Here is a 27,459-nt window from a genome sequence, read left to right as displayed (position 1 = left end):
TCCTTCTCCTTAGCCCAGGTAAGACGCCTCTGACGTTGTCTGTGGTTCAGGAGTGGCTTAACAAGAGGAATACGACAACTGTAGCCAAATTCCTTGACACCTCTGTGTGTGGTGGCTCTTGATGCCTTGACCCCAGCCTCAGTCCATTCCTTGTGAAGTTCACCCAAATTCTTGAATCGATTTTGCTTGACAATCGTAAGGCTGCAGTTCTCTCGGTTGGTTGTGCATCTTTTTCTTCCACACTTTTTCCTTCCACTCAACTTTCTGTTAACATGCTTGGATACAGCACTCTGTGAACAGCCAGCTTCTTTGGCAATGAATGTTTGTGGCTTACCCTCCTTGTGAAGGGTGTCAATGATTGTCTTCTGGACAACTGTCAGATCAGCAGTCTTCCCCATGATTGTGTAGCCTAGTGAACCAAACTGAGAGACCATTTTGAAGGCTCAGGAAACCTTTGCAGGTGTTTTGAGTTGATTAGCTGATTGGCATGTCACCATATTCTAATTTGTTGAGATAGTGAATTGGTGGGTTTTTGTTAAATGTGAGCCAAAATCATCACAATTAAAAGAACCAAAGACTTAAACTACTTCAATCTGTGTGCATTGAATTTATTTAATACATGAGTTTCACAATTTGAGTTGAATTACTGAAATAAATGAACTTTTCCACGACATTCTAATTTATTGAGATGCACCTGTATATATATATATATATAATATATATATATATATATATATATATATATATATATATATATATATATAAATAAATCAACTTTAACTCCCATTATTTCCCCCTCCCCAAACCCACCCTGTCCCTCAACAAATATTCCTGTGGTCAAATCCTAAATTACACAATGCACACATATAAACAAACAAACAACAAATATTTTAGAAAATCAAAAATATAAAAATCAACAAACAAAGTGAAAACAAAGAATTCCATAAAGAACAGAATCCACAATTACTACAACAATTTTGTCTCTATCCACATGGTCCTCACCGAGAGCCTTCCAGAAAGGACAAATACCTGTCCCATTTCTTACCATAAGCATCCAATCTGCCAAGCCGCTAATATGACATCTTTTCAAATGCCGCCACCCTGCCCAATTCGGTGAACCATTCTTGAAATGAGGAAGCACCAGTTGACTTCCATCCTCTAAGAATTATTTGTCTGCCAATCATTACACTAGTTTGGACCTAGCTTTTTTTATATTTGTCACCTACTTTAATAACCGCCTCATCACCCAGTATACATAGTCTGGGACAGAATGAAATTTGAGTATCTCAAACCTCACCGATAAAATTCTGGTCTCTAACCCAGAATTCTTGAATCTTAGTGCAAAACCACAGAGCATGGGCAATGTCTCCATACTCCAACTGACATCACCAGCAAGTAGGTGTGTCTTTTAACCAAGTCTAAACAATCTAGAGGGAGTCCAGTAGAAATGATGCAAAATCTTAAACTGAATAAGGCGTACCCTTGCATCCCTAGACATAGTTTTAACATTTAAAAAAAAAATTCCCACTCCCACTCCCCATCCTCCAATACCAAGTTCAAATCTCTTTCCCATAACCTCTTAAGAGCTGCTAAGGCTCTGTCACCAAGACTCTGAATCAACGAGGAATAATACACTGACACTTCATGCCCCTTTCCAAAGGCTGTGAGCACCATACAGAGGGTGTCTGCAGCTTTAGGGGGCTGTGTACTACCCCCAAAAATAGTACAAAGTAGATGGCACAACTGTAAATACCTGAAAAATTGAGACCTAGAAATCCCAAATTGCTGCTATATTTTCAAATAATCTCAAAGCTCCATTTTCATAAAGGTCACCAAGTGTAGCAACACCCCTCTCGACCCATTATTTCCAGCAAAAGGAGGACTTGTTAATACACAATTTGGGGTTCAGCCTTATGTTTGAGGAAACATTTAGGTAAGTATCAAAATTGAACATACGGGAAAACTTTGTCCATACTGAATGTAAGTGTGAAATAATGGGATGCATTTTTACTTCTCTAGACTGTATGATAGAAAGACTTTGCAATGGCGAGATTGGGGCAAGGACTGCTTGTTAAATGTAGTACTAGGGAGGGGCTCTCTCAGGTGGAAGAGACCAATGGGCCAGGTGTCTGAGGCTGAAAGCATAGTAATAAAACAAAATTTTGGTGAGGCCTAAGCCACCTTTATATAACTTACTGAAATGCAACTGAGGTCGTTCACCATTCCAAATAAAGGACTTAGAAAATGAAGGACTTAGATATTCTATCAAATTGTTTAAAATAAGAAAGAAGAACTTCTAAGGGGAGAGACTGTAGCAGATAATTTAATTTTGGGATATAATTCATTTTTATAACATTGACCTTCCCAGCCATAGACAAATGTAGTGAAGCCCACCTATCAATATCGCACGAGAAACTTTTCATTAATGGGTCAAAATTAACTCTAACTAAATCTCTCATATTTGCTGGAAATAAAATGCCTTACTTGGGCCATTGAAATGCGTCAGGTTGGTGTAAAATAAATTTCGTCCTTCCTTTTCTTTAAAAAAAGCAAAAGTGGAGGCCACAGTGAGGCAGCTAAAATAGAAGCGAACAGGGCCAATCTGTAAATGTTAAAATACTCACTGTTTTAAAAGTATAGCCACACGACGTATATGCCTGTTAACATGGTTTTAGTGTGATAAAATCTCTTACCAACATTTTTTGTGTTATATCCAATTTTACAACTTCGTTGCCATGACAACGTAACACTGTAAACCCTAAAATGCCCATAAAAATTATAATTTAAACAACTTTACAGCTCAAACAATACACAAGTTTTAGCAAAAGAATTAATGTAAGTGCTTTTATAAAATTATAAGCTTCACAATTCTTCCTTTAAACTCTCCAAAAATTGGCCCCATTCACTTCCACTGCTAGTGCCTCACTGCAACCACAACCCCCGCTCTCTTTTTTTTTCCGATTAACAATTTTTATTGATTCACATATATGTAACTCATAAGACAAAACATATATACATAGAATCAAACTTAACCCCAACTATTACCCCTCCCAATCCCACCCTAATTCCAACAACATAACAGTGATCCCAAATGACATAGACACACACATCCCAAAAAAATTAAATAAATAAATAAACAGATAAACACAACAACAATCACATATCCACAAATGACAAATACCCGCTCCATTTCTCCACTAACACTTTATACCTCCCTGTTCCTCTGAATGTTACTTCCTCAAAGGCCACCATCCTTCCCATCGCCGAGCACCACTCCTGAAAAGAGGGCGCTCCAGCCAACCTCCAGCCCCTCAAAATGATCTGCCTGGCGATCATGACACTAGTTAAGACCCAACTCTTTATGTGTCTACTTTCAATGTCAATGACCACCCCATCACCCAAGATACAGAGTCTGGGGCAGAATGATACCTGAATGCCTAACACATCGCACACCAGACTCTGCACCTTTAACCAAAACTTTTGCATTTCAACACACCCCCAAAAGACATGGGTTATATCTCCGTCTGCTGATTGGCATCGCCAGCAGGTGGGTGTGTCTTTAAGACCAAGCCTATACAATTTAGAGGGGGTCCAATAGAACCGATGTAAAATCTGGAATTGTATAAGGCGCACCCTTGCATCTCTAGATGCAGTTTTTATGTTTTTTAAAATCCTAGCCCAATCATTCCTCCAATTCTAAGTTTAAATCTTTCTCCCATAATCTCTTGAGAGTGGTTGAGACTCCGTCTCCCAGACTCTGAATAAGCAGGGAGTAATACACTGATGCCTCATGACCTTTTCCAAAAGCAGAAATCACCTCTCCTAGAGAATCTGCTGCTTTAGGGGGGTGTATGCTATTCCCAAAAATAATACAGATCAAGTGGCGTAGCTGAAGATACCTAAATAAAACTGAGATCTGGGGATCCCAAAATATTGAACCAAATTTTCAAAGGATCTCATCACACCACTCTCATAAAGATCACCGAGTGTATTAACCCCCCGAGTAATACACAAATACTTAATGCCCTGTCTGGGCCACTGGAAGGCGCCTGGCTGGAAGGCCGTTACTGGACAGATTTAGACCAGCTGACTTTGTATCCTGAGAATTTTGAAAAGGAATGAATAATTCTGTGGAGGCAAGGCATAGATCTAGTGAGGTCAGAGATGAATAACAAAATATCATCTGCATAAAGCATAAGCTTATGCGCCACACCTCCCACCATCACCCCTGGAAAATTATCCTCCTTTGTTATCGTGGCTGCTAATGGTTCCAGGGCAAGACAGAACAATAATGGGGAAAGAGGGCAGCCTTGTCGGTGCCCCTATTCAGAATAAAATAATCTGAAATTAATCCATTTTTTTGTACCGCCGCTATCGGGTGTCTATAAAGTAACTTGATCCAACCAATAAACGTACTCCCAAAACCATACATTTCCAAAATCTTAAAAAGATAATCCCATTCTACCATGTCAAATGCCTTTTAGGCGATTTAAGTGAGATGGCAGCGACCGGAGTCTGATTATTCGCTACTGACCACATGATATTGATGAAATGTCTAATGTTATCAGAAGAGCTACAACCCCAAGTAAACCCCACCTGATCTATATGTATAAGAGATGTCATAACTTTACATAATCCGTTAGCCAAAATTTTAGCCCAATTTTTTACATCTAGCTGGATCAGGGAAATTGGATGGTAACACTTACACTCGCTTGGATCTATGTCTTTTTTAAGAATCAGACTGATCTGGGATTGCGTCATGGTTGGCTGAAGCTTTCCATTCTTTAATGATTCTGAATAAACTTCTAACAAAAGTGGAGCCAATTCTGTAGCATAAGATCTAAAAAATTCAGCAGCAAAGCCATCCAGCCCCGGAGCCTTGCCTGTAGGTAAGGCCTTAATTATCTCGTCAAGTTCCTCCAAGTTTATCTCAGATTCAAGAGAGTTTTTTGCTCAGTCGTCAATTTAGGGAGTTCTAATGGTGCCACAAAATTTCTAATATCTTCATCAGTAGATGAAGACGTGGAACTATAGAAATCAAGATAGAATTCTTTAAAGGCATTATTATTATCAATGGCCGAGGTAAAAATTTCACCACCAGCAGATTTCACCGAAGGAATGGTAGAAAAAGACTCTCTCTGCTTTATATATCTAACCAAAAGCTTCCCTGCTTTGTCCCCTGACTCAAAATATGACTGTCTTGCCCTGAATAACCAAAACTCCACTTTCTGCGACAAAATAGTATTATATCTGTATTTCAAAAGGGTCAATTCTCTGAGGCCATTAGACCAAATTTGGCGCTTCAGCTCTGCCTCGACACTTTTAATATTCCCTTCCAGCTCCACTAGTTCTCATGCTTTGGATTTTTTGGTGAATGAGGCATACTGTATGATCCGACCCCTAAGAACTGCCTTAAGTGCCTCCCAAGCAACGCCCGCAGAGGACCAGTTGGTCTCCATATAGACACTGATTTCAATCTTTAACATTTGTTACAGGATTTTGCAAAAGGGATACATTTAAGCACCAGCTGTATGATTTCTTTTTCTCCGTATGTGGCAACATCTCTAAACTCACCAGGGTGTGATCTGAGACTAAGATGTTTCCAATTGAGCAATCAACAACAGATGAAATGAGGGACTTAGATATATATATATATATAATATAAAAATCTATTCTAGAATAAATCTTATGGACTGATGAAAAAAATGTATAGTCTCTACCAGATGGGTTCAAATGTTGCCAGATATCTGCAAGACCAAGATTTTTACACATCCTGTGAAGTGTCACCATTGCTCTAGTGGGCTTAAACACTTTTGCTTCACTATGATCAAGGACTGAGTCCATCAAAAGCTTAAAGTCTCCTCCCAATATTATATCATGAGGGGTGCCAGCGGCTTGTAACATCCTCTCAAGATCTATAAAAAAGCCCTGATCATCAACGTTAGGTGCGTAAATATTAGCCAAAATCAACATTTGTCCTTGAATTTCTGCTAAAACAATAATGACTCTTCCTATTTTATCTTTAATCTGTTTGAGGCATTTGAATTGTAGATGTTTATTTATCAATATAATGACCACCCTACTCTCACTTGAGCCAGCACTAAAGCAAACATGTCCACCCCATATCTTCCCAAATTTTTCAGCTTCCTGCGGGGAAAGATGTATTTCTTTAAGAAACACTATATCATATTTCTTACGTTTAAGAAAAGAAATAACCTTCCTTCTTTTTATGGGGTGCCCCAACTCATTCACATTCCACGTGGAGAAAGATATCCCACTCATATTAACATTTGACATTTGATATAATAGAAAAAATAAATTGTGTGTCAAAAACATGATTTTAAAGACCAACTTTTCAACATCAATGCAACAGTCAAACCCCGAACTTTCCCCAGAACAAAACAAACAGAAAAAAGAAAAACATGCGCATTAACCCCGCGCACGACAGCGCTAACCGGCGTTAATCCCTCTAAACTCAGAAGGTCCATGTACACATACGAGAACCCCTGCGACAACTTTGCCATCGGGTTTCTCAAGTCCGGTGCTTCTATACAGATTTTGTGAAGCAAAAGTACATAACAGAAATTACTTTGTAAAACAGACCCCAGCCAACAGACAGAATAAACATAAAGAACATGTAGAATCATTCACAGAACTGTCTTGAAGGTGTGTTCCTCCACAAAACAAATTCCAGCTGATATAAAGCTGTTCAGTTTCCTCAGACAGACAGACAATTGTTCAGTGAGCCGGCTGTTATGAGTGCAGCAGATGACGTAATCATTCCAATGTCCCACGAAAATACGCCACAAAAACAAACTCCAGCCAACAGGAGGCATAAGTACAAAGAATGAACAGATTCATCCATAACTGTCCCGAAGTAGTGATATTCCACAAAACAAACTCTAGCCACTAGGCGGAACTAGCACAAAAAGAAACAAAATAGACATCCCGGTTCCTCGGATGATCAAGAGTCAAATTCACTTGGAGGCCACATAAAAAAAAATACATCATGATTTACTCAGTCCATCAGCTTTATAAAAGACATCCTTTGTGTGGGCATGTGGATATTTTGCAGTCATCTATAGTGTCCATTCTCAATCTGGCCAGGAACTTCAGTGTAAAAGCGATCATCCGTCCATTCAAAAGTTTCTTGAAGGAAGTGTCATGCCACAAAACAAACTCCAGCCACTAGGCGAAGCCAACGCAGAAAGAAACAAAAATGGCACCCAGTTTCCTTAAACAGTTGAGTTATGTACAGTGAGTCAGTCCACTCACATAAGTAACATGCAATGGTTTACTTTATAGAAACCCATAGTTTCTATAAAGACAGTGTTTTTTGGGGCATAAAAATACTTTGCGGCCATCTTTGGTGTCTGTTCTCAGTTTGGCCGGAAACATCAGTGCAAAAGCAATCTTCCATTGATGTAAGAGTTTCTTACATTCCTTAAACCGATCGTGTTTCTCTCGTCGAATTCGCAAAGTCCGGGAACAAGAAAATATTGTGATTCTTCCAAGAAAGCTTTCCTTTGCTCCTCACCTGGCGCAACACGAAATCTTTATCGGATGATCTCAGAAATTTGGCCAGAATTGATTGGGGCCTGTCTCCCTCAGCAGATCTGTGAGCCGGGACTCTGTGAGCTCGCTCGATTTCCAGTTTATGGCCTGTTATTTTGAGCAGACTCGGGAAGAGCTCGTCCAGGAATTTCACCATATCTCTGTCCTCTTCATGCTCAGGAATTCCAACAATTCGTATATTGTTCCTTTTCAATTTTCAAGAATTTTCAAGATCTTCCAATTTTTCCAAAATGTTTTCCAAGTCTGTTTTGGACGCGGGCGGATTAGCGGATAATTCCATTTCTGATGATTCCAGATAATCATTTCATTTCTCAACTTCTGTCATTCTTGTGACCAACTCAGAGAATTTTGTTTCCATTGCAGTAATCGATCTACGTATTACAGTGAGATCCTCCAAGTCAGCAACAACCTTCGTCAGCATCACCGAGATGTTGGACAGTTGACAATGGATTTCATCTCCAGTCGTGCTTTCCAACTCAAGTCCCCGGCTCGCAGGCCCATCAGAGGTTTCAGCTAGAGCACGTAAGTGTCTTTTAATGTCTCCAGAGTCTGAGGATTTTGACTTCTTTGCCATGTTTACCTCAAAGAGCAAATATGTAACTGGGTGTATCGAATCTCACCGGATTAAACATGAAAATAATTAAAAACTAGCAAAGTGCGCAGAGCTAGTCGCTCACACGTCTGCTTCTCGCATGGCGTCACGTGACACCAAAACTCTACCTTCTGTGACAAAATAGTATTGTACCTATACTTTAGCTGAGTCAACTCTCTAAGACCATTGGATGACATTCGGCACATCAGCTCTATTTCAACACTTTTAATGCTCTTTTCAAATTCAATGAATTCCTCATTATGAATGAGGTATATTGTATGATCCACCCCCTAAGAACTGCCTTAAGTGCCTCTCATGCCTCACCCACAGAGGACACTGAGGACCAATTTGTTTCTACATAAACACTGACTTCTGTCCTCACCATTTGTTGAAATGCTGGGTCCTGCAGAAGGGATGTATTAATGTGACATCTATATTTTTAATTTTATTTAGTAGTTTATTTGACAGGGACAATGGACAGTCGATGACTGCCCCAGAATTAGCTACAGAGCTAAATTTCATCTGTAGTCCCTATATGATTTTCTTTTCTCTATATGCGGCAACATCTCCAGCACTACAAAACACTTGCTCACCCCATGCCCTGCCACGTTTTTCAGCTTCCTGTGGAGAAAGGTGCGTTTCTTGAAGGAACACTATATCCAATTTTTTACGCTTAAGAAAAGTTATAACCTTCCTTCTTTTTATAAGATGCCTATGCTCATTAACATTCCACATGGAGAGAAACATTTTACCTATATAAAGTGACATATTCAGAATCAAAATAAGTATATATAGAAATACACAATAAGACAATATATATATATATATAAATACATATGTACAAATACAAATCTGCTATATACAGATTGTTATATACAGATACAGTGCAAGGAAATGTAATGGCAGAAGAGGTAGGACATGTAAGAGGTAGGATATGTTATAAATATAAATAGACTAAACTGTGTATTGTACATAATTATTGCTCAATGGGACAGTTTTGACTGCTCATGAGATGGATAGCCTGAGGGAAAAAACTGTTCTTGTTCCTGACAGTTCTGGTGCTCAGTGCTCTGTAGCGCCGACCAGAAGGCAACAGTTCAAAAAGGTATTGGACTGGGTGAGAGGGGTCCAGAGTGATTTTTCCAGCCCTTTTCCTCACTCTGGAAGTGTACAGATCTTGAAGGGAGGGCAGGGGGCAACCAATAATCCGCTCAGCAGTCCAAACTGTCCTTTGAAGTCTTCTGATGTCCGATTTTGTAGCTGAACCAAACCAGATAGTTATTGAAGTGCAGAGGACAGACTCAGTGACTGCTGAGTAGAACTGGATTAGCAGCACCTGTGGCAGGTTGAACTTCCTCAACTGGTGAAGGAAGTACAACCTCTGCTGGGCCTTTTTCAGTCAATGTGGATCTGCCACTTCAGGTCCTGTGAGATGGTAGAGCCCAGGAACCTGAATGACTCCACTGCTGCCACAGTGCTGTTTAGAATGGTGAGCGGGGTCAATGTTGGGGTGTTCCTCCTGAAGTCCACAATCATTTCCACTGTTTTGAGCGTGTTCAGCTCCAGGTTGTTTTGACTGCACCAGACAGCCAGCTGTTCAACCTCTCTTCTGTATGCAGACTCATCATCATCTTGGATGAGGCCAATGATAGTAGTGTCGTCAGCAAACTTCAGGAGCTTGACAGAGGGGTACTTGGCAGTGCAGTCATTTGTGTACAGGAAGAATAGTGGGGAGAACACACATCCCTGGGGGGCACCAGTGGTGATCATACAGGTGCTGGAAGTGAATTTCCCCAGTCTCACTAGCTGCTGCCTGTCTGTCAGAAAGCTGGTGATCCACTGACAGATAGAGGTGGGAACATAGATTTGGGTTAATTTATTCCGGAGAATAGCTGGGATAATGGTGTTGAAAGCCGAACTGAAATCCAAAAAAAGTATCCTTGCATATGTCCCTGGTCTGTCCAGATGTTGCTGGATATGATGCAATCCCATGTTGACTGCATATTCCACAGACCTGTTTGCTCGATAAGCAAATTGGAGTCCAGAAAGGGTCCAGTGATGTCCTTCAGGTGGGCCAGCACCAGTCTCTCAAATGACTTTATGACCACAAACATCAGAGCAATGGGTCTGTAGTCATTAAGTCCTGTGATCTTGGGTTTCTTTGGGACAGGGATGATGGTGGAGCATTTGAAACAGCTGGGAACTTCACAGTGCTCCAATGATGTGTTGAAGATCTGTATGAAGATGGGGACCAACTGGTTGGCACAGGCTTTTAGACAAGTGGGTGAAACACCGTCTGATCCCTGTGATTTCCTTGTCTTTTGTTTCTGGAAGTCCCGGCACATATCCTCTTCACAGATCTTATGTGCAGGTTGAGTAGCAGGAGGGGGAGGAGGGTGGTTGCAGGAGGTGTTGATTTGAATGAAGTGAAGGACAGAGTGAGTGTGGGGTGTGAGACTGGGCTTTTCAAATCTACAGTAAAACACATTCAGGTCATCAGCCAGTTGTTGATTCCCTACAGTGTTGGGGGATGTTGTCTTGTAGTTGGTAATGTCTTTCAGGCCTCTGATGCAGGGTCGTCAGCTGAAACTTGTTTTTCAGCTTCTCAGAGTAGCTTCTTTTAGCCACTCTAACCTCCTTTGTCAGTGTGTTTTTGGCCTGATTATTCAAGATTTTATCCCCACTTCTGTAAGCATCCTCTTTGGTCTGATGAAGCTGCCTGAGTTTAGCTGTAAACCATGGTTTGTCATTGTTGAATGTTAAATAAGTCCTAGTAGGAATACACATATCCTCACAGAAACTGATAATATATAATATATAATGTACAGCATCCGTGAGCTTGTTCAGACTGGTGTCTGCAGCTTCAAAAACACTCCAATCAGTGTAGTCAAAGCAGGCTTGTATTTCCAGCTCAGCTTTACTGGTCCATCTTTTTACAGTTCTTCCATTACAGGCTTAGCTGATTTAAGTTTCTGCCTTTAGGTTGGAAGAAGATGAACCAGACAGTGATCAGAGAGTCACAAAGCTGCTCTAGGGACAGAGCGATATGCATCCTTTAATGTTGTGTAGCAGTGATCCAGTATACTTCTGTCTCTGGTGGGGCATGTAATGTACTGTCTGTATTTTGGTAGTTCATGGGTGAGGTTGGCTCTGTTAAAATCTGAGAATAATAATAAGTGAGTAAGGTGTTGTTGCTCCATGTCTGTGATCTGATCAGCCAGCTGCTGCAGCGCTGTGCTCACACGCTTGTGGAGGAATGCAAACACTCACCAGAATAAACGAGAAAAACTCCCATAGTGAGTAGAAAGGCTTACAGTTGATAAAGAGTGCTTCCAAATTAGGACAGCACATCTTCTTTAATGTTGTTACATCTGTACACCAACTTTAATTAATATAAAAGCATGTTCCACGCCTCTCATTTTCCACGTTAACTCCGCAATGCGATCTGCCTGAACAGCTGGAAGCCCGGCAGATGTAATGCACTGTCCGGAATGGCTTCACTCAGCCAGGTTTCTGTGAAGCACAAGACAGCAGAGTTTGAAAAGTCCTTGTTTGTACGGGTGAGATGTATTTAATTCGTTTTGTTAGGAAGAGAGTGGAGAATCGCTAGCTGAATAATCGGCAGCGCTGTTCAAAAGCTGCGCTGTCGGAGCTTGACCAGCATGCCGGCTTGCTTCCCTTGCTTGCGTCTCATAGCACGCTTGAACAACACAGCTGCGCCTCCAACTGAAATGTCCAACAAAATGTCCAAATAGTCAAAAACCGGGAAAAGATTGTCTGGTATGTGCTGCCAAATGTTCAGTAGTTCGTCCCTGGTAAAACTGATTGGAAAAAAATTACTAAACACAGGACAAACAAACAAAAACAACAAAAGAATTGGAGAGCTCCACACCAAGGTGGCCATCCATGGCACCATCTTGCATACTATTGACATGCAAAGAGAAATTGGGTACCCAAGGCTAAATTATTTAGACCACGATTCAACACTGATGTAACCATAAAATCTTTAATAAAAAAAAAAAATGTGCTTCAACCTCACACATAACAGTCCCAACTGGTGTCCATCCCCCGGAAATCTTATGGTCCATGCACGCACATGAGACCCTCCGCGACACAATTGCTACAAGATTACTGCAGTCTGTTTTTTTTTAATATTTTTTACATACACCATAAAATTTAACTGCACATGAAAGTTTTCAATGAAACAGGCCCGGTAAATAACAACATCAAACCCACAAAATGAACAAAATAAAGGAAAATAGAGAATAATGAAAGAAAGTAGATCAAGAGAGACAGACAGTGGGCAACCAACCGCATAACAAACCCTCTCAGACTGCATCAGCAAAATGCACAATGTGTTGGCCCACTGATTCAGTGCTGGCAAAGCCACCCACTCGCTCCATTTATTTAATGAAGGCCATAACTTCTCGTGGGCAAGTGAAAGTCTTACGTCTGTCCTTGGCATCAATTCTCAGTTTAGCGGGGAAAAGCAAAGCGAAGCTCACATCCTGTGTAATTTCTTACACTCTTTGAATTTTTCCGTTTCGCTAATGTAAAACTTGTAATCCTCCCAGCACAACTTGCCTTTATTTCTCGCCTCACGTAAAACAAAGTCTCTGTCTGTCGAACGCAAGAATCTTGCCAGAATGGATCGGGTCTGTCACCCGCTCTGGGAAGCCAACCGAGAGCTCTGTGCACGCACTCTATTTCCAGACGACAGCCCGCTGTGTCGTACAAATTCGGAATAAGCCCGTCAAGGAAATTGACCATGTCTTGACCTTCCTTTCCCTCTGGGATTCCAACAAAATGAACATTATTTCATCTGCTTCAATTTTCCATATCCTCTAATTTTTTCAACACCTGACCCATAACAGATTTGGTGGCCGGGCGGGTTAGTCTGCAGCTCTTTCCTTGCTGCTTTCAGAGACTTGATTCGCTTTTCAGCCTCGTCCATTCTTGAGATCAGGGCGGAAAGTTTCACCTCCATAGATTGATCGCTCGACATATTTCTGCAAGGCCCTCCATGTTGGTTGAGATTTTCATTAGCACTGCATAGATGTTCACAATATCTTGACCTACATCCTGAGACGTGCTGTCATTCCTGACCGGACCCCCGCCATCTTGCTCTTGAGAGGCGTCAGACGTGTGTGAACGTAAATGCTTTTTAATGTCCCCACAGGCCAACGACTTCGAATTCTTCAACATCTACACTCCCCGCGCAGTTTAACAATCAAAACTAAATCAGTTCTCACTGAGTAATGTTTATTGAAAGGATAATTGTAGCAAAGTGTAATGAAGAATGCCACTAGGCTGCTTCCATTCCCATAGCATCAGGTGACTCAGTTAAATCATCTTTACACTGCAAAGGTGCTACAAAAGCTTCACCTGAAGTGGAATTGCCAACTTAGCGACCTTGTTGCTAGATTTAGCGACTTTTCAGACCCATTTAGCGATTTTTTTCTAAAAAGCACCTAGCGACAAATCTAGCTACTTTTTGGACAAATCTTAGCTACTTTCCGTAGAAGAGTCGCCAGTACTGCCGTACGAGCGCGAGGTCTTGCTTTCCTGCCGCAGGCACACCTCTCTCTGCATCTACTCTGTTCAGTGAGTGGCAGACAGTGGAGCAGTACATTCAGTTCACCGCACGGCAGCTGACACAGACGTGAATGAGCTGCATATGTGCAAACAGGACCAAGGACCAATCAATAATCTGTATGGTTTGCTCCTCCTTTGTTTTAATTTAAACAATTTAATTTGACCATTATTTTTCTTGCTTGTCACTCACTGTTACACAGACGGAGGCTGTGTGCTGTGTGCGAGAAAAAATAAGACATTCTGTAAACTTTCTCTCTGAGTGATCATTTTACGTGTAAATATAGCTGAAATCACAGCACAGCCATTGTCTTTAACTTATGTAATAAAATCAGGATTTTAGTAGTGCAGAGCAGCAGCTTGGAAATTGCTTGGATGTGACTACTGGTTAACATGTAGTCTTAATGGGCAGCGTTTCAGTCACTATTTTATACTCGTTCCATTGTCTGACAACAGAAACAGAACAAATATGTACACGAGAACAGCTTTATTGGGAATTCGGCTGTATTAAAATACAGTATGTGAGCACAGAAAGTAGGAAAGAAGCAAACAGATGTAAAGGGCTGACACAAGGCAGAATGCAAATACAACGTGATTACATCATGAATATGCTAATTATGCATGATGTCGTCTAGCGACTTTTAGCAACTTTTTTTAGCAGGCTTTAGCTACTTTTCATTGAAAGTAGTTGGCAACACTGTGTATTTACACAAGCCGTTTAATGCTGCTCAGAGCAGGAATAAATGCATTTACACAGCAGTACAAATACATAAATTGTTATGAGAATAATGTTTTAAATATAAAATTATGAATATAGAAATATGAAATTAATCAAAATATTAAGTTATACTTTTAAATATGAAACTAAATTATTAAATATACACTGTTATGGCAACAACATTTAAGGCTGCTCTGATGCTGCATTTCATTTAAAGAGAACCAAAGCAGTACTACCTTTGATATTAGGGGCTGAGGTGGGTCAATGTAGTCTTAATTTATTCTGGCTTTTGCATCTTTAAACAGATTTTTTGAATTGTGGTATTGTTCCAAGTAGTATTTTGCTTAGGGCCCTCATATGCTTAGAAACGACCCTGGTAGCATGCCATTCCGAACTTGACCTGAGCTCCCATGAGCATGGCAGCCTCCAAATCACATACTTATATTTTGATATATTTTTTAAGTTCTTTAAAAATTAAAAAAGTGTTATTGTCTCCATTAATATTTAGTATAATTTCCCCCCTATAATTATACAGTTTGGGACCACAATAAAACTAATTTTCATTAAGGGGGTCTTAAGTGCCATTGTACACTAATAAAAGATTTATGCATTTTGAATAGTTTTCAATACTGGTCTATAATGACCCTAAGTATAAAAAGAAGGTGCAGATTCTTAAGACTATAGGAGGGTTAATTGTATTTTGTACCATTATATAAAAGTAACTGTAGTTTGTGGATGTGTAATGATCTGTGATGAGACAGATAATAATGGGCCTGAACGAATGAAACAACATGACATTGTCACATTTATTTATAAAATATACACAATTAAAGTGCCTGTTTCAACTTGACAGAAAATGCCACAATTACAACTTTAACCTTTATATGATTAAAAAAGCACAAATCAGCCCCATATAGCAGAGTTAAACAAGCATTTAACTGTTGGCAAGAACCGTTTTAAGTCTTTGAAGCCAATACCATGTCAAATGTTTGGACAAACTTGGCTGAATTTGTTTCTCACAATATCAAACATTTCTTAAAGGGGTAATGACATTAGAAATCAAATTCTCCTTGATCTTTTGACATATAAGAGGTCATTGTACTATAAAAACAAACAGTAAGTTTCAGAACTCAAAACTTCCTCCTCACTGCAAAAAAAAAAAAAAAAAAAAAAGAAAAGCATTTGTTGAAACCAAGCAGCAAAAACGACTCGTTCACTACTACCTCCACATTGTGATGTCACACTGTGATAGACATTTGTATCTGACCAACTGCCTACTTTAACAGAATTACTTCAGTAGCCCCGGTCAGTAGCGGTGAGCAGTGAGATGGCAGGTCAGTCAAGAGCAGAGAGCCAATAATAACAGTGGGTATTTACTGTCAAGTCTTAAAGGAGAAGCAGCACCAAAACTGAGTGTTTCTGACTGAGGGTCAGATTGATGGTGGAAAATGATAATGTTTTACAAATATATGATTTTTTTTTTTTTTTTTAACAAAAAACACTTTACTAATAAGTGAACCTCATGGAACATATTAAAATAATAAAAAAGGCCTGTCATGACCCCTTTAAGGCTTCTGCTTGAAGCTGCATTGTGTAATTTATGCTCCACTAGCCACACCAAATGGAACTACAAAAGTAAACATTGTTTTCCAACAGCCTTCCAAATACTCCCCGTCTCCAACTCACACCATTGGTTGAGTCAATGTTGTTGTGTGAGGCTGGACGGGACCCTCAAAACAAACAGGAACTGTTTTTATGGCCACAGAGACATGGTATTAACAGTTTGAGAAATTAGCCAACAAATGGCTTACTTATAGTTGTCTCTGCATAAATTGGCATAGGAGGAAGAATTTTGAGACTGAAAAAGTTACACACTTAAGCTTTAAATGCTTGAAGTAGTTCTGTAGACAAATATAATTGTGACCATGTCTGAGAAAAAAAAAATGGTAAACCTGTACCGTAAATAAACTGAAGCCATTACACCACAAAAAGTAAAGATGTATCTTCAAATTTTAGATTAATTACAAAAAAAGCACAAAGTTTTGTGCAACACAAATGCTGCTATTTCATATGTTATAAGAGTCTATAGCACTGCAGACCAATGTAGAAAAACAAAAAAACAGACAGTTCCACGTAACTCATGCCTTCTGGAATCTATAGTGGACTTCAGCAGCATCAATGAATTTCACTTTTTTATGACAGTAATTGAGCATATGAAGACAAATAAAATAATGCATTAGCATTAATTATGCATTAGAAACTATCATTAGATATCTCAAAAATTAAACATTTACAAGTATAATTTACAAATCTTCTATAATTTACTTTGAGACAAAGCCTTTACTCGTATCACTCCCTCTTGAGCGCAGGAAGCTGCAAGCACACCATCCTGTCTCCACAAGCGACCCTGAACAAAGCCTCTGCTGCCTCCTGATGGGAAATAAAAGTATGATGACACAAAATATCATGATGTTAAAAGATTAACAGATTACAGTAAGTAAGGTTTCTCATCATGATCACAAACTGAACTACTGACCATCCAAGAAATCCAGACAGGATGGTCCCGATTAACTACATAAACATGCAAGAGTGGACAAAAACAGTGGCTGACCTGCCCAAGGGCTCTCACACTCATACAGCATCCACTCATCTGCTCTGAATGTGCTGTGAAACCACATGGCATGATCCAAAGAGGCTGAAAACTGGGCCCTATGATTTGGGTATGGTAACAGTGCTGTACCCAGGAAATAGTAATCCGATACATATGCCGCCACACAACAGTGCAGTTTCATGTCACCATTTCCTAAAATATAATAAAACAAATTTAAAAAAAGAAAACACTAAAGTTCATCCATAAATAATACTTCCTCATGTTGTTCCAAACACCTTTACTTACTTTCTTCCATGGAACACAAGAGGAGATGTGAGGCAGAATGAAAGCCTCTTTTCACTTTTATTGTATATATAAGTTGTATGGGTTTAGAACAACATAAGGGTTAGTAAATAATGACAATTTACATTTTTGGGTGAACTATGTCTTTAAATAAGTGATGTACAGTCATCCGGTCAAAATTAACCATAGACAGGGTGATCTATCAACTTGAAGGGGGTTATTTTGTGACTGTACAACTGTACATTATCCTGCTTATCAAATAAACAAATCGATGGACATAAAACAAGCATTGAAACTAGCACAACTATGTAGGAAATGGGTTTGCCTGGGACAGTAGTCAATTACACAGTTTAGCAGTCGTTTTATAACAATATTTGACCACAGAATGCAGCGATTGACCAATCACAGTCAAGTATTTCAGAGAGCAGTGAACTAAAGAATAATAATTCATAGCTCATGCATCTGGAAAGAAAATTTATTTTGCAATTCTAATTTTAATCAAAGCTTATAACTAATTATAACTAATAACATGGCACATGAATTACTTTGCATAATAAATACATGCACTGTAGAGGTCGACCGATAGTGGATTTTGCAGATACAGATAACTAAGGTGGTGGGAAAGGCCCATAACCGATTAACTGGCTGATAATTTTTTTCATGATTTTTAGAATGTAAAAAAAAAAAATAAAATAAATCTTTCCTTATTATGACAAGCACATAAAAAGAGTCCTAAATGAATAAAATCTCAGATGTAGTTTATTGTTCAACCAAAGACCAAAAAATAACCAGAAAATATAAAGATTTGGTGCATAACGCTGGACTTTTAAGTATAAACAAGCCGAAATACACCGGGGTAGTGATGGGTGCTTTCGAAACACGCTTCATGAAGCTTCGAAACCTTCACGAATAATTTGTTTCGAACCAATGCTTCGGAGCATGTATCAAAAGTCACATTATTTCAACAAATTAGGCTTCGTTACGTCATACTATTTCAAAACAGTTTCGAAATGTTTCATGGTTACACTAGGGGGTGTTGATCCAACAGTAAATCCCTGAATCAGTGTTAAATGTAGGCTGTAACTGAGTCAGTTCAGCAATAATTTCGGAGTATAAAATCAGACTGATTCAAACAAGAGTTGCTGATTTGAATTCGGTCATTTTAAATTCCCTGTTAATCACCTTGAGTTGTGTTCCTACAGGAAAAAAATATAAAAATATTGTGTTTATGAGAGCAAAATTTGAGAGAGCCATAGAATTTTTGTGGTATATAAAGAGATTTATTTGTTTTACAAAAAGTGAATCTGAAATTTCAACTACTGTACATGATAATGCACCTTCATGCGGAGGGGTCGGAGGAACGGTCGCCGTTCGTGAGGGGAGGGGCTCGCTTCCGGCCTCCTGGAGCGTTGGTGCGGAGGGGCTCGCAAAGGGCTGCCAGAATGCAGAGGGATCGGAGGAACGGCCGCCGTCGGCGAGGGGAGGAGGGGCTCGCTGCCAGCCGCCTGGGCCGCCAGAACGTGGAGGGGCGTTCCATCAGCCAGGGGTCGGAGGACTCGCTGCTGTCCGCCCAGAGAGGAGCGGCTGTCATCCGCCAGAAGGCGGAAGAGTGGTCGAGGACCAGGCGACGGCGTGTCTGGGAACAGGCGAGCAATTTTTTCTCTCTCTCTCCTCTCTTTCACTCACTGTCGTTCTGCTTCACTCTTTCCCTCTCCCCTTCTCCCTCCCAGGTCTCCAAAGAGGCGGGGAAAGGCAGTAAGGGCAACGCTATAAATTATACCCATCTACACACACAAATGTAAAATATAGACTGTCCCTACAGTCTGTGTATACGTATGCCCTCATACATTGGGGGAATCCCAGAGTTTTATGTAAGAGGGAAACCCCATACTGCATCGCAATTCAGCTGTAGGTCGTGATAGAAGTTTAAGGAAACAAACACAGCAACAACTCTGCAATATCTGGAAATAAAGCAACGCAACAGAGAGTAAAATAGCAAAGTCTTCCTCGGATACCATGTTTGTTATTTACACAAGCGTCACGTGAAAATTACGTTGCTGGGGAGAAAGCTGCTTAATGATCGAGCTGCATGTCTACGGGAGTAAAGAGAATGCCGCTTATACAGTGCATGTAAACAGGAACGCTGTTTTCTCGTAATAACCCACTTTCTCGCAATAAGCTGCTTTCTGGTGTCCATGTAAATGTAGTCATTGTACAGTAACTCTGGGGTGTGTCCAGGATTTTTTGCCAGGGGTGGCAAGAGTGGAGTAAGGGGTGGCATGCTGTAAGTTCGTTTGACAGAGGGGGGTGGGGGGTTGGGTTTATGCAGCGTTGTCTTGCAGATGACTCCGTCGGGGGGGGGGGGGAGGGGTTATTACGAGAAATTTGTCTACTGATGCGGCACGCTGTGTCCTGCCAGACACGGGCGGAACATTGTTATGGACCATGCATGACACGGACGGGTTTATTGGTGCGCACAGAGTGTGAAATAGCACCCGCCCCACTCCAACTGTGACAAGGCTCAATCCAGTTTGCAAGCTCCTCGTTCAAGTACAGGTATTTCATGCTTGAGTAATTTTGCTCATCTACCCGCAACAGGTACAAGACCTGTAAAAAGTCTCGGAGTGACACATGACAAGAAATGCTGTTAGTCAAAAAGACACGTGCTTGAAAAAACACACTTTATTATATTTTTAAAAACAGACAAAAGAAAAGCCGTCAATGCTCGTGTCTGATTCGCTGTTTGTTCAGAGGTATGCAACAGGACCCTGTCTCGTGGAACAAGAGCATGAAGAGTTATCACTCCTTTTTCTCTGTTTCATTCGACTGAAAACTGTTTGCAAGAATAATGTAGTCTATTAGAATGCTACAAATGATCTCTGATCATCTCATGAGCTGCTGTGAGTTTAATTTGCTTTATTTCCACGGAGCAGTTCGCTCTTAGGCTACACATTGTGAACGCAACTCTGCAGGATCAGTAATATATACAGGTATCTTTGTATTAAAGTAACAAAGACGAAAGTGATTAAATCATAAAGTAATACAAGACACGTTCACCTTGAACCTAAAATTGAGTTCTATTTTCTTTTCTTTAGGCAGCATTAACTGTATTACCAAAACGCAATACAGACACATTCGATAAGAACACACATTTGGCAGCATTTTTTGGGAACACAAGAGAATTTACTAGACTTATTTATTATGATGATTATTATAATTATCTTTACATTTATAATTGTCTTTAGCTCTTAATTTGTAGGCTATTAGTAATTTTGCACCTGGTGTCATTAACGGATGCTTGCGTGATATTAAATGGGGCCGTTGGAGATGATAAATGTTTGGATTTGGGGAGATGGTTATATATAAGATTTTTTTAATCACTTAAATTAAATTAATTTAATTTTTAAAGCAAAATCAATAAAGCAAAAATATTCAGGACCCTTGGCAGGGGGGTTGACCATATAATCGGATATCCCGATATTTTAAAGGCAATTATCGTTAAAATATTTTTTACATTCGCCCAGCCCAAAAGGAAAGTAAAATTTTTCATGAACAATTGTAAAATGAAGTAATTTTATGGAGACCCGCACAAGCATGTGTACTCAATTCCATACTGCAACATGTTACCTATTCATTTTTGCATAATTGTTTGTTTTTGTGTTTTTGATTAGCCTATGGGCAATAAAAACTTTTTATTTTATTGAAAAACTTTGTTTTTGAAAATAGTAAATTATTCGTTTGTGCTATGGCTCTTTCGAAAAAATGCATCAACTAAAAATTTAAAAATGGTCTCCTTAGTGAAAAAAGGTTCCCGACCCCTGCCATAGACAAACTGATTTTCAATGATAACTTATAAACCTTTAAAGATAGACATACCGTGAGCTACGAGGATGTTCATTGATGGTATATGCTTCCGTTAAAGACATCCGTCTACGTTCTCAACTTCACTGTTTACAAATCGTGTTTAACAGCAAAATTAATGGTAAACAACTACATTACCCATGGTACAGCAGAGAAAGCTTCACCGATCAGAGAACCGCGTCCAACGAAAAATATATATATATACTGTGACGAGGAGGAGGATGAGGCCAGGGGAGAAGACCAGCCAGCGGAAGGACGGCCGAAAGGGCAACACATCCACTCCAGGAAGGGAGGGAGTAAGTCAGGCCAGTTGGTTCCCCGGCCAGAATCGGGCGTTGGGGGTATGTGACGAGGAGGAGGGCGGGGCTGGGCTGCTAGGATGGATGCCTGGCGCAGAGTTACCATAATCAGCCAGGAGAGGGATAAAGAGGATCTGGAGACGCCAGTTCGGGAGAGAGAGGGAGGTGCAAACAGCCGCTAAACGTGTGCATTCTGCCTGTTGGACTGAAAAGTCATCAGAATGATTGAGCACATGGAGCTGTGTGTGCACTATGGTTTTGTTATGCTGAAAAGCAGTTTTATGTTGTGTTGAATTAAAAGTATTTTTTTTGTAAACCCGGTTCCTGCTTCCTACTTTACGATGAGCAAGAGACCTGTCTGCCACATATACGCATGTACAAATACAAATCTGCTATATACAGATTGTTATATGCAGATACAGTGCAAGGAAATGTAATGGCAGAAGAGGTAGGATATGTTGGATAAATATAAATAGACTAAGCTGTGTTTTGCACATAATTATTGCTCAATGGGGCAGTTTTAACTGTTCATGAGATGGATAACCTGAGGGAAAAACTGTTCTTATGCCTGATGGTTCTGGTGCTCAGTGCTCTGTAGCGCCGGCCAGAAGGCAACAGTTCAAAAAGGTAGTGGGCTGGGTGAGTGGGGTCCAGAGTGATTTTTCCAGCCCTTTTCCTCACTCTGGAAGTGTACAATTCTTGAAGGGAGGGCAGGGGGCAACCAATAATCCGCTCAGCAGTCCAAACTGTCCTTTATAGTCTTCTGATGTCCGATTTCATAGCTGAACCAAACCACACAGTTACTGAAGTGCAGAGGACAGACTCAGTGACTGCTGAGTAGAACTGGATTAGCAGCACCTGTGGCAGGTTGAACTTCCACAACTGGTGAAGGAAGTACAACCTCTGCTGGGCCTTTTTCAGTCAATGTGGATCTGCCACTTCAGGTCCTGTGAGATGGTAAAGCCCAGGAACCTGAATGACTCCACTGCTGCTACAGTGCTGTTCAGAATGGTGAGCGGGGTCAATGTTGGGGTGTTCCTCCTAAAGTCCACTATCATCTCCACTGTTTTGAGCGTGTTCAGCTCCAGGTTGTTTTGACTGCACCAGACAGCCAGCTGTTCAACCTCCCTTCTGTACGGAGACTCATCGTCATCCTGGAAGAGTCCGATGACAGTAGTGTCATCTGCAAACTTCAGGAGCTTGCCATAGGGGTCTATACTGTTTTTATACTTATAATCAACAAACTAAAATCAATAGTTTCATATATTCCCAGTGTTTTATTCAAAGACACCATTCGCAATGCTTGATGAGATTGTAGATTGTGCCCTCAGGAAAACCGGTAAGTACACAGCCTTGTACCTGTCTTTATGTCCGATTTTCAAATACTTATTTGCCTCAAAACAAAGTTGGTGATGGTGTGATTCACCTCGGAGCTGGTTGGTTAGGTTCATGGCTCACAACTCTATTATGAAAGACTTTATTAAAAGTCTATGGAAGAAATGAATAGGGAAAATACTTTTGGAACCCAGACAGAAGAAAAAGTGGCGGCCACTGTTGTGCTCTATTACAAAGCAACTGGATCAATCAACTGACTCAAAGTTTCGGAAAGCTTCATTTCTGCCATTACTACACCGGGACTCTTATCTTGAAATGAAGAAATTATGAAAAAATATCAGCAACTACCGGCATAGATTTTTGCCAATAACGATAATTTCAAAAAGCAACTATCGGCACAGATTAATCGGTAAAACCGATTTATCGGTCTGACTCTTCATACCTATACAGCATCATTAATTACCCTATGAGTTATTTTAGTTTCTACAAGTGATCAGATTACCTATATGCCCTCTTGCTCGCACCCAGAATAGTTTCTTTGGTTCCATGGCAACACGCCTGTAAAAATCAGGTGGGTTGACTGGTTTGATCTCAATTGGAACTTCATCAGCTAGTATTTTATTTAGACCCTGTCGTGCATTGTCTGCCAAGTTTGGGTCACTGTGAAACAAAAAGAAATTCATCAGCATGTGAAAGTCCAACAGAAACCATTATTTCAAAAATTCACTATGGTGAACACATTTGCTCACTGACACCTGAGGTATTGTTGAATAAGTTCCTCAATTGTAAGCAGTGCTTCTGGTGGGGGGACGATGGGCATGATGAACTGATGCTCTAGTGGACTAGGCTGCTGCATGTGAAAGGACGCCTGACAGATCAGTATGGCCTTGCCATGCTGAATGGCTTTCACAGATCGGACACAGAAACTTTGGCCATCCCGAGTCCTTTCCACCTGGTATAACACAGGCACCTTTGGGTCCCCTAGAAAACCAAGTCAAAATAAAGTAAAGGGATGACCAAACTTTTCATATTATATTATACAAACAAAAAAAAGTAACATCTGATATATTTCTAAACATTCTATTCAAAGACTGGTTAATAATTTTAACTATTAAGAAAAATAATTTATTTTAACTATTTAGAAAAATTGACTAAAGGGAAGTATTTGATATAAAAAGATGTCATTCAGAGTGTTTTATCCAAAATAAATAAATAAATAAATAAACAAAAATAAATAAAAAATAAAAACCACATTATAGAAATGAAAAAGGCCCTTAAAAGAAATATTTCAGGTTCAATACAAGTTAAGCTCAATCAACAACATTTGTGGCAAAACATTGATTGCCACAAAAATGAATTTCAACTCGCCCCTCTTTTTCTTTAAAAAAAGCAAAAATGGAGGTTACAGTGAGGCACTTACAATGGAAGTCAATGGGGCCAATTTTTGGAGGGTTTAAAGGCAGAAATGTGAAGCTTACAATTTTATTACATTAATCTTACATTAATTCTTCTGTTAAAACTCATGTTTTATTTGAGCTGTTAAGTTGTTCAAATTGTAATTTTGACAGTCATTTTAGGGTTTTAGGTTTGTCGACATTACACCGTCATGGCAACCAAGTTGTAAAATTGGATATAACTTTACATAGAAAAGGTAAGTGATTTTATCACACTGAAATCGTGTTTATATGCATATTGTTTGTCTTGTGGCTATACTTTTAAAAAAGTGAATATTTTAATATTTAAAATTGTCCAACCTTCACATCCATTGTAAGTGCCTCACTGTAACCCAGCTTTTTCCTCTTTTTTTTTTCCAAAAAAAGGAGGGACCAGTCAAAATAAATTTTTGTGGTAATCAATATTATGCCACAAATGCTGTCGACTGAGCATAACTTGTATTTAACCCAGAATACTCCTTTAATTGTCAATTCCAGAGGGTGAATATTGTTTTGGACACTAATAGGAATGTAATCATATGTGTGCATGTAAAAACATCAAGCTTACCAGCCCTCACAAAGTAACAGTGCAGTGAATGTGCATAGACATTTTCACTGACAGACTTGGCTGCAGCTACCAGAGCCTGCCCAACAATCTGTCCTCCGAAAAGGCGTTTAGTACGTGGAATCCAGTGATGTGTGCCTCTGTAATAAATAATCATAATAATGTATGTTTGCCACAAATAGAGCTCCAGAATACAGTGATGGTCTCTGATGATAATACTACCATGGTACTTTGATACATGCTTTGGTAGGCTACTATTATTACCATATACCATGGTATTAACATGGTACTTCAAGTTACTACAAATAATACCATGCACTAGTTTTGGTACATATCCCCCCCGCCAAAAAATAAAAGAAATAATATATATATATATATATATATATATATATATATATATATATATATATAATACTAATAATAATATTAAATAAAAAAATGTTAATGGCAATACCATAGTACGTTTTGTTAGTGAAGGAGGTATGACATTTCTTTAATTTCAACAGCCTTCAAAATGTATACATCTGCACAATAAAAGCCTTATCATTTATACAAAATCATTGTTACTATTACACACTCGCATTTAATACAATTACAACTTGATATAAATTTGAGAAAGGCCACTCGTTTACCTGTACAGGTCGGTGTCAAGCTTGTCTAAATTTAAAACACTAGTAACTAGTACACTTCTGAGATCAGGTTCAACTCGCTGCTCGGTCAATTGTGATTCTCTACCGCTGTCAGCCATGTTTACACAACACGTGACTGGAATCAAGTCAGTCCCGGGGGGGGGGTCAGGAATTGGCTGGTTAGCAGGTCCCTGATAGCACCTGCTGGTAGATGCTGGAACTACACCAGTTTTTTGCCGAGCATGTGTCTCCATAGACAGCCATTCAAAAGTAGCCGCGCTTTATGACGAAATATTTTTTTTTTCCAAGAACCATTACGATTTAAATTATTACATTGTAGCACATCGTCATCCGGTGACGGATTGTTTTTGAAGGGCTCTTAAAAGCGTGAAATTGATTTGTATTTTCCCCTATCTATTCCTATCACGTGACACTGAGCGCCCATGAGCAAAGATTACAGCCTCCATTTCGCTCGCTTTCTCGGAACCCTGCGCTAGCTGAGCACAGTCATATGAGATGAATGGGGATGCTAACGGATAGCTCTCTCTAGATATTTTATAGCTCCATGGTCAGCCCACTGCCTGCCATCTCTGGAACGCTCTCGGGAGGCTATTTCCAGTCATGCCAGTGCAGCTCCTATCTACTTGAATGGAGGAAACTGAAACTGGTATCATAAATGATGCGTCTTTACCTCATATTACACAAAAAAGCCCAGTGTTTCTGGCTTGTATAGCTAATGCGCATGCGCGTTCTCGTGTTGATTGACAGGCGATGTCTGCATCTAAAAGGTGACTTAATCAGGAAGTCCCGCCTTACAGGTAAAAGAGTCAATCACAATGCCTGGTATTTTAGAGCTCCTTGGTTTGGAGCAGAGGTTTGGAGCTCGACAAGTCACCGTTAGCGGATACCATGCAAATGCATGGAGAGAGCCGTAAAATAGCAATTTTATCGTAGTAATCTCCAGACATAGTTAACATCAAAAGGATTGATTAGTGAAAAGCATATTGAAGATTAGCGGACAGGTGGTCAATTGCTTACGTGTTGAGCTGTCCTCACAAAAGCAGTTTATTCAGCACACTCAAGCATTTCCTCCATAGACATCATTAATAATAAAATGCCCTCTGGTCTCCTCGCAAGTGTACCGCCATAGAATGTCTATGGGACCACTGCGTTATGCTATTTTATGCTAAGCTTTAGATGCACCTTGCTAGAAAGGCTCTGGCAGAGCGCTAAATGGCACTAGGAAGTGGAATTGAAATAATTATCGCCATGGAGACTGATATCAAAGATTTATAGTGAAAAAGCAGCATACATTCTCACCCAAAATTAATTTGATCGCTTCAGAGGTCATGGATTAAACCACTAGAGTCTTATAGATTATTTTTATGCTGCCTTTATGTGCTTTTTGTAACTTGAAAGTTGTGGTCACCATACACTTGCATTGTATGGACCTACAGAGCTGAAATAATCTGCTTAAAATCTTTGTGTTCTACAGAAGAAAGAAAGTCATACACACCAAGGATGGCACGAGGGTGAGTAAATGATGAGATAATTTTCATTTTTGGGTGAACTATTCCTTTAAGACAGATACTGTTGATGATTGGTTGCTAGGGCATGACTAGGTGGTTGTCAGCATGTTACGGAATGACATGGTGGCCTTAGTGAAAAGAACCCAACCCCATGTCTCTAAGATATTGTGATGTTGAGATACGAGTGTTGCTATATGGTTGCAAGGGTATTTCATCTGGTTGCTAGGGTTTGACTAGGCAGTTCCAAGACCTAGAGTGTCATTGTATGGGCTGCGTGCTGGCCCGAGTAAAAAGAAGCCAACCCCATGTATCTACAATTTTCTGGTGCTGAAATATGAGTCTTGCTCTGCGGTTTCTAGGGTGTTCCATCTGGTTGATAAGGTGTTAAGGGATGAGTAGAGTGTGATGGATGGATGGATAGATAGATAGGTGCATGCT

The 27,459-nt window shown here is 39.9% G+C and overlaps 2 protein-coding genes across 2 annotated transcripts in view; one reads left to right on the top strand and one right to left on the bottom strand.

The window, feature by feature from the left end:
• Window positions 1–15,264: 15,264 nt before the first annotated feature.
• Window positions 15,265–25,624, bottom strand: acot8 (acyl-CoA thioesterase 8). The gene is made up of 6 exons (XM_051676587.1): window positions 25,496–25,624; window positions 24,867–25,003; window positions 23,621–23,846; window positions 23,368–23,525; window positions 17,089–17,280; window positions 15,265–16,907 (listed from the first exon to the last, which is right to left on the bottom strand). The coding sequence occupies exons 1-6, from the start codon at window positions 25,609–25,611 to the stop codon at window positions 16,792–16,794; spliced, it is 945 nt and encodes a 314-aa protein (XP_051532547.1). The 5' UTR covers window positions 25,612–25,624; the 3' UTR covers window positions 15,265–16,791.
• Window positions 25,625–26,256: 632 nt separating this feature from the next.
• The window catches only part of phactr3b (phosphatase and actin regulator 3b), a 99,025-nt gene continuing 97,822 nt past the window's right edge, over window positions 26,257–27,459 (top strand). Inside the window, exons 1-2 of the mRNA XM_051676579.1 lie at window positions 26,257–26,310; window positions 26,988–27,024. Coding sequence (XP_051532539.1) covers window positions 27,014–27,024 — 11 coding nt within the window. The 5' untranslated portion in view covers window positions 26,257–26,310; window positions 26,988–27,013. The remainder of the gene's footprint in view (window positions 26,311–26,987; window positions 27,025–27,459) is intronic.

This window comes from Myxocyprinus asiaticus, chromosome 37 (assembly GCF_019703515.2).
Source record: "Myxocyprinus asiaticus isolate MX2 ecotype Aquarium Trade chromosome 37, UBuf_Myxa_2, whole genome shotgun sequence".
In the NCBI taxonomy this organism is placed as follows: domain Eukaryota; kingdom Metazoa; phylum Chordata; class Actinopteri; order Cypriniformes; family Catostomidae; genus Myxocyprinus; species Myxocyprinus asiaticus.
This window is presented reverse-complemented; position numbering and strand designations above follow the sequence as displayed.